Source organism: Pteronotus mesoamericanus, unplaced genomic scaffold (assembly GCF_021234165.1).
Source record: "Pteronotus mesoamericanus isolate MK-2021 breed Mesoamerican mustached bat unplaced genomic scaffold, CSHL_Meso_final contig_64, whole genome shotgun sequence".
Lineage (NCBI taxonomy): Eukaryota > Metazoa > Chordata > Mammalia > Chiroptera > Mormoopidae > Pteronotus > Pteronotus mesoamericanus.
The window spans coordinates 3,438,791-3,451,348 of record NW_026555224.1 but is presented as its reverse complement, the minus strand read 5'-3'; the positions used below and the strand labels follow the sequence as shown (position 1 = coordinate 3,451,348).

Here is a 12,558-nt window from a genome sequence, read left to right as displayed (position 1 = left end):
AGCCCCACAGACAAATTAGGAAGGCCTCTAACACATTGTTTCCCTGGGTTGAGATGGTCACCCTTTCCCCTTCCCAGTAATCAATACACCTCACAGGAATCCAGGAGGCTGGGTTTCAGGCAGGAACTTGTTGCCTGACTCCCATCTCTACCAGAGTCTTAGCTGCCTGCTCTCCACAGATTGTCTGGTTGCTCTCAAATCTGGGTGGCCAGTTTGGCTTCTGGATGGGAGGCTCAGTGCTGTGCCTCATCGAGTTTGCAGAGATCATCATCGACTTTGTTTGGATCACCGTCATCAAGCTGGTGGCCTTCTCCAAGAGCCTACGGCAGAGACGGTCTCAGGCTTGCTACGCCGGCCCACCACCCACCGTGGCTGAGCTGGTAGAGGCTCACACCAACTTTGCCTTCCAGTCTGACACAGTCAACCATGGCCCCAACCCTGGGGCCTACCCCAATGAGCAGACCTTGCCCATCCCAGGCACCCCACCCCCCAACTATGACTCCCTACGTCTGCAGCCATTGGACATCGAGTCTGACAGTGAGGACGATGCCATCTAGACCCTGTCCCTGCCCACCCTGAGCAGCCGAAGAGCTCAGACCTGAGAAGCGAGGCCAGTGCCCAGGGCCTCACTTTATTGCACTCTCTCCCAAGGGCTGGGATGATAGGCACCCCAGTCCAGAGTCCATGTCTCTCTAGAGAGGCCAGTAGCTCCTAGCTAATCCCAGACTATGGGCTCCATAGGGTCACAGTGCTGGTACAAATATGGGGATTGTGTCCTCATTTGATTTATGCCCACCCCCAACCCAACCTGAGCCTTGGCCTGGGATATCCCGAGCCAGCCCCTGGAGACCCAAGAGCACCCTCCCCTTGGGGCAGGCTATTCCCGTCCAGTGCCAGTCACTATCTGCTGCAGAGATGAAAAATCAGGCACATAATGCTTGTTCAGTCCCCAGGCCTGTGGTCTTTTCCTTCCTGGCCTTGGCTGGCCTCTGTGGATGGGACTCATGAGGGCACTGGTTGTGCTGAGCAGGGAGAGCATCAGGCGGGGGTGGGAGGCTGCCAGGCGGTACATGTTTTATTCTAGAAAATAAAAGTAGAAAACACTGAGTCGAGCTTTGTTCTTCATCTAATGGGGCAGCCAAAGTGCCCTCATGCGTTTCTGGAGTGCAAGGACATCCATGCTGGCTTGAGAGCAGGGCCTGGCCAAGGAAAGGCCCCACGCGGGGGACAAAGTCCCTGTCCAGTTGTCCCCAAAGCAGTGGCTTTATGACTTTCTTAATGCCACCCAACTTGCTTCTTTGGGTGGTGAGGACAGAGAGTGAGGAAGGCAGAGAGGGGAGGAAGAACCCTCTGGCTGCCTGAGACTCCAGCAGCTGACAAGATGCCTTGGTCTGTCTCTGCTTTCCCAGGTAGGCTGTGGCCACATCGCAGCCGAGAAGATCAACTCCAAACTCAGCAAACACGGCTGGGAGAGCTCCCCTCCTCCCCGGCTGTCGCCGCAAGCTCCCAGGCAGACTCATTGGTCACTGATTGGGTCATATGCCTGCCTCTGAACCAGTCAGTGCAGCCAGCTGTGTGGGCTGCTTGCATTGGTCAGACCCTGCCCACACTGGAGGCCAGCTGGTCCCCAGTGGAATCACGTGTTTCCAGGTGGAAGGGACACGGTTCCTAAGGGTGCCAGATAGAATACAGGCTGCCAGGGTAAACGTGAATTTCAGATAAATGACAAATTCATTTTTTAGTAGAAATTTGTTCATGTAATATTTGGCATATATAAATCTAATAACTATAGTTTTCCTGAAATTCAAATTTAACTGAGCATCCTGTATTTTTGATTGCTGATTATGGCAAACTTTGTGGCTCCCACAGAGGTCAGGGAGCTCTTATTAAGGAAAATGGGTCCAGCAGGAGCAGACTGGTGGCAGCTGCAGGGCCCTTCTGTCACCTGCTGGTCCCGGTGGTGAAGGAACCCTGGCTTTAGAGCCTGGTGTTAAAGGCCCAGCCCTGCTGCTGGTCTGAGGCTGGGGTCCTTGGCCTGAAAAGCAAGCAAGCAGGCCTCCAATTAAGTGTCCAAGGTGGCACCTTGGAGAAAAGAGGTGCCCCAGACTTTGTGCCACTCTGGCCAAAGGCAGCAACTGCCAAAGATAGATTGGGGAGGGCCTGGGGAAAGCCGGGTTTCCCAGCTCTGGGCCTGGCAAGTCTGCAGGCTGGAGTCACAGCTCTTGGTAGTCACTGTATTTACTACTATGACTACTATTTTCAGGAGTGGTTGTTGTCACCACACTATTATCATTTGTTATTAAACAATGGCTATATTGTATCAAGCTCTTACCACATGCCAGGCACCAGGCCAAGTACTTTATAAGTCATACTTCATTTAATTCTCATATCCATTGGGAATATTATCATCCCATTTTACAGGTAAATAAATTGGGGATCAGAGAGGTAAAGTAAGGTACTCAAGATCACTATTATTCTAGTAAGTGATAAAGGTGAGACTCCAGCCTCATCCTCTTGCTGCCAGTGATCATAAGAATACCAGTCCCTCATAGAACCTAGGGCTTTCATAGTCATTGTCTCATCTAATGCTCTGGGACAGGCAGAGCAGTAATTATCTAGTTCCTTTGCCAGCTCATGGGTCACAAGTTAATTTTAACTTACTTAAGTTAAAAAGGGAACACATGGGTTCCTGTAATTAAAGTCCAGGGACTTGGGGCATGGCTGTACCCAGGGGTTCACCTAGATCTGGTGGTTTCTCCAGCTACTGGCTTTATATTCTTCTATATGGACGTTGCTCTCAAACAGGTTCTCTCCATGTGCCACTCTCCCCACCCTGCCCCTGCCTGGTCCCAGGCTCCATTCCCTCAGCTCAGCCAGCCACAGTGAGAAGAAGGCTCCTCCTTCACAGCATCCCAGCAAAAGCCCTGACAAAGAGGCTCATTTGGATCAGCCTGGGCCACAGGCTCACTCTGAACTGATCACTGTGTCCGGGGTGGGAGATGCTTGCTGCCTGGTCAGCCTGGGGTGAACCCATGGTGGGCAGTCCCTTACAAACACCCGAGAGGCTATGTTCAGAGACATCTTGAAGCAGGAGTGGGAAGGGTGCTTCCTTCCCCTAGAGCTGCTTATAGGAGCAAGACCAGGCAGGCCCAGGAGATGGTGGGCATCGGCTGCGCTTCCTTCCCTCAGCGAAGCACTGAGGGCCATGTCTGAGGGCAGGCTCTAGGTCAGGCAGATGCAGGGAGACACACCGTCCCATTCTCACCCTGGGTCCTGTCAGCCTTTCAGGGCTCAAAAATTAGGCTGACAGGACCCAAATTGCCCAGGAAATCGTAACTCCCACTTCCACCACAAAGGGAAGGTAGGTTGTATGTACTGTGTGCCGTGGCCCCCCACCATATCTCAATGGCTTTTCTAATAGCCCTGTGCGTTAGGGACTGCTAGGCCCCTGTTCTTCACATTATGAAATGAGGCTCAGTGAAGTGCCTTTCCCAAGGTCACAAGGCTGGGAGGTGGCGAAGCTGGGACTCAAAGCCCAGTGGCTCTCATGGACACCGGCACAGAGATCACCACAGGTTTCCACTTCAGGGCAGCACATGGCACCCCCGGGTTTCTGGCCCTCCCTTCACTAAGGCAGGAGCCAGGCTCAAGCCCTGCCAGGCACAGTCTGGGACCCACCACAGAAGAAACCAAAATACTTTTCTTGGTCCGGGGTCACAGCGGATGCTGTTCCAGCACCAGTAAACTGGTTCCAAGGCTACAAGAACAGAATGTGCCAGAACCCTTGGGCAACCCAGTGAGATGCTATCCTGGCCCCCTGGTGGGGCTAGTCCCTGAGAGGCCCTGGACTGGCCAGAGCCACTCAAGAGACAAGCAAGATGTCCCCGCTGGGATTCGGTGCCTTGCTGTGTGCCTCCCCCCCGTCGGTTAGGAGCGCAGGTGTCAGTCGCCAGGCTTGCTGCAACCCCAACCCTGCCATGTGGTAGCTGAGTGACTCCAGGCAAGTCCCCTAGACTTCTCCAAACCTCAGTTCCTTTGTGTGTAGAATGGGGACCATATTTCCTGCCTCCAAGGCTGTTGGAAGGCGTAGGTGAGAGAAGGAAAGGTGCACAGTCCTGTGAGCACAGCACACATCCAGTTCCAACAAGACCCTGCAAGACACCGCTGCCCTCCCCTCTCCTTCACTAACAAAACCCAGCCTGTTCAGGGATGTAACAGCCAGCCCAAGCAATAAACCCTGAGTGGTCTAAGCCAGGGTTTCTCTACTGGAGGTGATTTTGGTCCTTGGGCAGTATCTGCAGACTTGCTGGCTGTCACAAGTAGGGGAATACCTCCAGCACCTATTCGGGGGAGGCCAGGGGTGTTGTAAACATCTACTGTGCACAGGCCAGCCCTCATGACAAAGAGCTGTCCAGCCCAAACATTGCTAGTGCCAAGGTCGGAAACCCTCAGGGAGCCTGTCCTGTCCCCACCTACCCAAACTCGGTTGCAGTTGGGGGAACACCTGGTGACCAAGCAAATGGTCAATGAGGCCTGGAAGAAAGTTGGCAGCGCTTCTAGGAAGACTTCTGCCTCCATAGTGGAAGGGACAGAATCACTCAGCCGCGCCCTGGTAGTTGCAGGAGCTGCTCTGTGGGAAATATCCTGGTTACAGAGAGGCTGGTAATGGTCATCCAGACACTGAATCAGTGTCCAAGGCTGCCACCATTTGATATCTTATTACTGAAAAAAGTCAACTCCTATTTGTTTAAATTGCTCAAACTACATTACTCTGTTGTAGCCAAGTATACTCTTTAACAGATACAGAAGCTATAGGCAAAAAAAGACAGAATCTGCACCATCTATGAGCTTTAAAAAAAGGAAAAGGAAAAACAAAGTCCTCACACTCACAACTGCCCACAGGACCCTCTGTGACCAGCTCCTCTTCCTCTCTGACCCCACTTCACTTCCTGCTTCCCCCTGCTGGCTGTGGATGTGCCCCAGGCTGGGTCTGCACTGTTCCTTCTACCTGAACACTCCTGCTGTCACTTTCTTCACTGTGTCTCTTATCCTTTAGGTCTCAGGGTTGCCCACCCATCTTACCCCAGGCTGCCTTCTGCCCTGATGCCCTCTAGTTCCCTGAGATCTCAAGTTATCTTTGCCGGTTACCTGCTGATTCTCCCTCCTTCCCTTTCTCATTGACAGCATCCCCAGTGCATAGAGCATGGTGCAGAGCAAGGACCCAAACATTCACTAAGGAAAGAGGAAAGAAAACAACATTCTTGCATTTCACTGTATTTAATAATTCCATTTTCAAGACTGCATCATTTTAAAAAATCATCTGAAAATTCCTCCCTGATAAATAATATACCTCTAATTTACAACTATTTTTTTTTTGAAATTACAAATGAAAGTCTTTAAAGCCGATTCTGCCCAATCCTGGGCAGTTTTAGAGCGAAGCCATTCTAGAGAGCCTCCGTGACCCCAGAAGCCCAGCCTGGCCCGCCTCTTGGCCAGGTGTGGAGTCAGCAGTCCACACTCCGCATGGCGGCCACTGTGGTGGCGAGGCGCCGGGGCAGGCCTTTGCTGACCTGTCTGTAGTCCTCAGGCTTGGTCTTCAGGAGCGTCCCAACGTTCTGGAGGGCCCGGGAGGGCTGCAGGCCCAGGGCATCCATCACATTTATCAGGTAGTCTGTGGGGAGGGGGACAGATAGACTCAGCACCAGGCAGGACAGGACCCACAAGACCTCCACTAAGTAAGAAACGGGGATGCTACCCCAAGCTCCAAATGCCATGTATGCCACTCTGTCCTCAGCAGGCGGCCTTTACTCTGAGGTTTTTCCCAAGAGGGTCAGACCTGAATGTGAGTTCGAACCCAGTCCAGGAATTCCAACCTAATAAAGGACCAGCAACATCCAGAAGCTCCCACTGGGGACTCCTGGGTTCTCAGCCCCGCTCCCCAGTCAGCTGCACTGTTCCCTTGGGTTCTACAGATCAATAAGCTCATCACAGCAGTTATCAAAGTCTTCCCAGTAGAACCTCCACCACGAAGACAAGGTCAATGCTGGGAGTGGTGGGGGGCCTAATACAGTGCAGGTTCCCACACTTCCCAGATGACCCGCCGGAATACTAGTTAACAACAGATCCCTGAGCCCACCTTCAGACCACATTGATCAGATTCTCTGAGAGGGTCCCAGAACGCTTGCGTACCTGGCAGCTTGGGCAACACTAGCAGAGTAAAGGAGACCAGGATCTAAGGACAGGGAGACCTTGGGGAAGTCCGTCAGCCTCTCTGTGTCCCCACTCCCATCTGCTAATGCACCTAACACCCACCAGGCTGAGTGTTAAGACAAAGGCCATGAAGGCACTTGAGGTGCTGTAGGTGACAGATCAATGGGCGCTGCCTTTCCTTCCTCCTTCCTGGGCAACAACAAACCTAAGGGAGCATTCCACCTCATTCCTGTTTGAAAGGTCTAGAAGACAGCAGCACCCAGAAGGTCCCTCCTTGCTTTCTAATTTCTGCCCAGGTTAATCTCTTCTCCCAGGCAGACCAGAGCTCCAGTCATGTCCTGCAGCTTCCCTGTATTTTCTTCTCTGACCCAACTCAGGGGAAGCTGCTTCCCAGAAAGGGCGCCACCATTCATCAGGCACCTGCCTCCTGCACAAGCTTAACCATAAAACTGAGCTCCACTTGCCTGCAAGCCAGAAGCTGCAAATTAGAAGCCCATGGCCCACCATAACATTTTGTGTTTGGGCAGCAGAATGGTTTGAGATTTCTGTTAACATTGAATTTGAATGTCTTTAAGGAGCAATACACTGCCACAGACCTCACCCATCTCTATCGTGCTACAGCTTGAGCTTCACACCTCGGCCGTCTCTTCCCAGCCCCTAAGCACAAGCACACTCCCCACATATAAATGCAGTAGCACAGAAACTGTCTACATTCCATTTCCTAGCACTGAGGCCAGAACATAGCAGATGCTCAGTCAACACTTAAGGAGAAATGGATGGATCAGGAGGAAGCTTAACAGGGACGGAGAAAAATTGTGAGCAACTGAAATGTAGGGGCAGGCCCACATCTCACTTGGCTCCCTAGTTCTGGCCAGTTTTCTGTTCAGTGCTCCTGCTGTACTGACAGGGAACACCAAGGAGCCCAGGAATCTCATCTCTCTTCTCTGACCACATGCCCAGTGAAATGACACAAAGCTGCTACCCCTTTGTGACTGCTGAGAGCTCACTACCAAGTACACACTGCTCAGGGGACCAGGGAGGCTGGGTTCCAGGTCTGGCTCCACCACTAACTGCTCTGGGGCCCAGAGGAAAGGTTCTCATTTCTATTTCTTCTTCAGCAAAAGAAGAGGCTTGGCCTGGCCCTGGGGACATCCAGGTCAGAGCTCTGTTGGGTCCCCAAGGAGCTGATCTTTAAGACCCCCTCCACCCTGTCCCCTGAGCACCCCAAGAGCTGCCACAGGTGAGTCAGTGGAATGATACCAAGAGACAGAGGACATTCCTGGCCACCTGCCCACAGCACCCAGCCTCAGAGCACCACTTCCACAGATGAGTGCCAGCAGGAGCAGGTGGGCACATGCCTCTCTGCCCTGGGAGGCAGGCAGGTATTCTAGGATTCCAGGTGGCCTCATTACACAACCGCTTTGTGCCTCTGTTTCTTATCAGCATGATGGAGGCAAGAGCAGCGACCTTATAGGAGAGTTTGAAGATTGCATAAGGCAAAGGGTGTAAGTGCTTGGCTCAGCACCTGGCATACCTGGTGCATAGAAAGAGCTTAACCAATATTAGTTTGGGAGACTGTTATACAAAAGGAGCAGGCCAGGCCGGGCAAGGCAGCATAACACAAGTCTGCATCAGTCATTTCTCACCTCACTGAAACTTCCCTTAATGTTCTCAGCCTCAGCAGCCTTTCAGAATACCCTGAGACACTTTCCAAAATACAGATGACTGGGTTTCAACCCAGACTTATTAATTCAGAAACTCTGGGGGCAAGGCCTGGAGAATCATCTGCATTTTAACAAGCCTCAGAGCCAAATCCAAAGTTGACATTCGGAGGAGACCTAGGAGGAGACTCTTAGAGGAAAGGGACTGGCAGTCACCATGGGCCAGGGCTGTCCCTCCTAGCGCCTGTCCCAGGGTACCCACCGATGTCTGTGGCCAGCTGCTTGGTGGAGTGCGGGGTAAGCTCAGGGATCTGCAGGATCACGTCACAGTAGGTCTGCATCGTGGCTCTGGCGATCGAGCCCAGCCAGTTGTCAGCCATGTTGTCCAGCTCAGATAATTCATCCCCTGCAAAGGGAGACAGTCACCAAAAACCACAGAACCTGCTCAGGAAAAGCCCATCACCAATAGCTTTCATGGAGTCCTTCTGGGTAAGCTGGCACACGGCAGGTACTCTATGCATAAGCACGCCAAGGTGCTTACTAGTCTCTGTGGGAGACACAGGGAACAGAACAATTACATCTTGGGTCAACCGGTATGAACTAAGGATAATGAGGGCTTAGAAAAGGAGTCCCCAATGGGTTCGATACTGCTCTGGGTGCTTATGCTGGGTGACCCTGCCCTTTCATGCCCTGTCTGGCCAAGGGAGAAAGGCCCTCAACACAGCAACATCAGCAGTGCAGCAAGGCACACTCAGAGACACCAGAGCCCCAAACCGGGAGCAAGTATCGGTGCTTCCCTTGGACAGATGGTCGGTTGGCCAAATGCACATAAGGAAAAATAGCATCCGGGCAGAAAGCACAAGAATTGTTCTAAACAGTACCCTCAGTGCACAGAGCACGTGTGAGATGGCCCTGTTTATCTCACATGAAGAGAAAGGCATGCGGGACAACAGTCTCTCATATGTCCCCTTCACCAGCTCAGGGCAGCAGACAGTTAATCAGAAAAATTATTTTTAAAAAATTAAGAAAAACGTCCTTCTGAGTGGTTGGAGCATGACCATGTGGGGGCCCAAGACACAAGAGAGGAAATGAGGCCACGAGTACTTACTGGACAGACTAAGAAGGGTCCCCAATGTCAGACCAGAGAGAGGTTTGGATTTTTTGTTCTAGGTTCTAGGGGCCACCAAGGTTTTCAAGCAGGCAAGACTCATGAATCAGAGGATGAGAACAAGAAACAGGAAATGGGCCCTAACCGGTGTGGCTCAGTTGGTCAAGTGTCATCCCATAAAGCAAAAGGTCGCCAGTTCAATTCCCAGTGAGGGCACATGCCTGGGTTGTGGCCTGGTCCCCGGTTGGGGACGTGCAAGAGGCAGCCGATGGAGGTTTCTCTCCCTCTTTCTCCTTCCCTTCCCCTCTCTCTAAAAATAAATAAAATAAAATATATATGTTTTTAAGGACTGGGGGATAAAAAAGAACCAGGAAATGGAAGCAAAACAGACAATGAAGGAGAGAAAAGAAATGTTAAGGAGGGTGTTAAAAGGCCAGGCAGATGGAAAACTGGGCTCACCAACATTTGTGCCTTTGCACTGGACTTTGGGAATGGTCCAGCCACACGTACAGCAGCTCACTGGAAAGACTGCACCTGCCCATGAGATGACCCACCTGGAGCCTGACCATCCAGACCATAACCCGGGTCCTGGAGAGCAGGAGATCCTCCACAGAGCCCAGCCCCACACCAGGCAGCACGTTCATCCTCAACCCAGAATCACAAATCCAGGGCAGCGGCGGCACCTCCGCGGGAGTGCAGCCCACATGTGGTAGGGGGATGAGGGAAGAGGGCATGCAGAGCAGAGACAGGAGCTGGCCTGCACATGAGCCTCCAGAATCCACCATTCACATGTGACCCTCCCAAACGCCACTTCAAGATTCCCAAAGTTCAATTTCCTCATGGGAATAAGACTCACAAAGACTTAAAACTCCCTTCTACTTATCACACTGTTTAGAAAAAGCCATTTACCTAAGTAAGCCAGAAAGTTCCCACTGGCTGTTCACCATCTGGCTCTGAAAACTTGCTTTGTTAAAATGCTAGAAATCCTCAGATTATATACACATGTTCACTGTGTGATTCTTTTCTATATGGTTGGAAATCTTCATAATAAAAAGTATAGAGAGAGAAAAAACAAGGATATAAATATACAGATTGGCTTCTGGTGGTAGTGATGTTTTTGACTGTTGTAACAATCTTACTTTATAGCTGGAGTTTATGCCCAACGAAGTGCCTCTCACACAGCAAACGATTAATAAACGTTTCCAAACTGAGTGAGTGAATGAAAACAATTACATGCTCATTAACCTACATATACCTGTTTGTAGGGACAGCGAGATGTTATATGCTTCCAGGTCTGAGGCAACACACGATAACTACAGCACCACATCTTTTTGCCGAAGAATTTGAACCTGAATTTAACCCTTACCAATAAGAGACACATAAACGAAATATTTATGGGTGAAATAGGGTGACGACTGGGGTTTGATTTAAATACTCTAGCAAAGAATGTGATGGAATATATGAAACCAGAAGCCATTCTTGAAGCCAGATGATGAGTGTCTGGGGTTTCACACTAATCCTACTACATGTGTGCACACACGTGTGTGTGAAAATTTCTGTGAAAAAATTTTTTTAAACTTAAGAAGTTTGGTGTACATATATTTTTTACATACAATAGAGAAAAATATTCTTACAAAACATTCCAGGCAATACAGAAATACAGAGTAAAATGTAAGCATCCTTCATACCTTTCTTCCCACTCCCCCCACTGATACCAGCATAAATGCTTTCAGACCTGTCTTCCAGGCTTTTACATGCCTATGCACATGTGGAAATACAGAGTGTTGGGTTTTTTCAAAACATAAGTAATACTACATGTATTATTTTGCATACCCCAATCTTTCTCAGTCATTACTTTTTTAAAATCTTTTAAATTTATTTATTTTTACAGAGAGGGGAAGGGAGTGAGAAAGAAAGGGAGAGAAAAACATCAATGTGCAGTTGCCTCTCACATACCCCCAACTTGGAACCTGGCCCACAAGCCAGGCATGTGCCCTGACTGGGAATTGAACCGGCGACCTTTTGGTTCAAAGGCCAGTGCTCCATCCACTGAGCCACACCCACCAGCGTATCAGTCACTATTTTACACTTAGCTGTGGGACTTTCGGAAAGCTATGTGTGATGAGGGTCAGGGTGCTAGGAGTGTGTATTACACTTTAAAGCCACCACTCCCCTTCCAGCACGTCACTCTCACCTTGCTCGGGAGGAAACGGCAGCTTTCCTGCATGCAATGCCAGCTCTAAGGCAGAGTCCTCCTGAGTCACAAATGGCTCCAGGTTCAGGGGAAGGGACATGATATACTGCCCAATCTGAAACAAAAGAAAGCACTTCAGCCCAACACTGATGCACACAGGTAGTTTCATGAAATATAACCAGCACTTGTGTAACAGCAAATGACAGACAAATTGCTACACCTGGGGCAGCCCCATGTCTGAGTTTTCCAGCACGTGTACTAATACTGGTTATGGCAACACCTTAAAAAAAACATCAGTGGTGGTTTGCAAGTAGAGCAAAAATTCATCCTTCTCACTGATGGGCTCACTACTTTTGGAAGGCATTCAACACAAGGTCTACCTCAAATGAGGTAATAGATACCGAAGTACTCTGTACAGTTTACAGAACTTGTGTTAACTACAAGTTATTGTTGGCCACAGACAAAAACCAGTAAGAAGCTATGTATGTCCACAAGTACATGGCCAAGCAAATTCTGTCTTCTGGATTTGGATCTTGGTCTCTCCTTTCTGGTGATTTAGCCAGGTGAAGGAAGATATTTTGGTTGGGGGAAAAAAGCCATTTGTAATTATAAGTTAATTTGGAGGGAAAACTACATTGTTTTCTTAATACAAACTCTAGGAAATAAACACAAAACCTTCTTGGCCAATGGAAAATCAAAAAAGTACGATTTTAAGACCTTCGGACAAGCCACAAATACAGTGTTTGTCACATGTTTGTCAGAAACATGTATCATCATGAGTGTATTTCAGACACCCATTTCGTTACAGCTCAGAACTGTTTTGTGTTTTAGGGTAAGTACAAAATAGTAAGGTTTATTTCCAGGTTATGACAACATAATCTGTATTTTTTTTAAAAAGTCTGTGAACCCACTGTTGCTTTTTTTGGCTCCATATTCATTTCAGACATTCACCTCAACTTCAGAGTTGATAGAAACTCTGAAAGCTAAAGGTCTGAGGCCACTTGGCCTATAGCCTCATAGGTTCCTACCCAGTGGCAGATCCCCCTGAAAGTACAGCGTCTGGAAGTCTACACAGACTCCAAAATCTACCCAGTCCAGAGGACTACACAATGATTACATCCTTGTTCCCAGACATTTCATGTGTCTGGCTGTAGTAAGTCTAAATGTCCTATGGTCCATCATGTTGATCCAAAAAAAAAAAAAAAGATAGTTTGGGCTCCCTTTAAAGAAGTACACAATCTTCCCCTTTCATTTACTTAGTACAATTTTTCACTCAAACCAGACAAGTAGCCACTTACCTCAGGAATAATCACTGTACATTTCTGCTTGAAAATGGCAACAGATTCTTTTTTCCACAAGGTCAGAGGAAGAGAGGGTGCTGATAT

General features: G+C 49.5%; 2 protein-coding genes across 3 annotated transcripts in view; one reads left to right on the top strand and one right to left on the bottom strand.

The window, feature by feature from the left end:
* SCNN1B (sodium channel epithelial 1 subunit beta) overlaps positions 1-616 on the top strand; it is a 60,638-nt gene extending 60,022 nt beyond the window's left edge. For both annotated transcript variants that reach the window (XM_054580957.1, XM_054580956.1), the window contains exon 13: positions 180-616. In XM_054580957.1, coding sequence (XP_054436932.1) covers positions 180-557 — 378 coding nt within the window. In that variant the 3' untranslated portion in view covers positions 558-616. The remainder of the gene's footprint in view (positions 1-179) is intronic.
* A 4,659-nt stretch (positions 617-5,275) lies between these two features.
* Positions 5,276-12,558, bottom strand: part of COG7 (component of oligomeric golgi complex 7) — a 77,574-nt gene continuing 70,291 nt past the window's right edge. The window contains exons 15-17 of the mRNA XM_054580901.1: positions 11,174-11,288; positions 8,134-8,277; positions 5,276-5,671 (exon numbers count right to left, since the gene is read on the bottom strand). Of these exons, the coding sequence (XP_054436876.1) occupies positions 5,505-5,671; positions 8,134-8,277; positions 11,174-11,288 (426 nt within the window). The 3' untranslated portion in view covers positions 5,276-5,504. The remainder of the gene's footprint in view (positions 5,672-8,133; positions 8,278-11,173; positions 11,289-12,558) is intronic.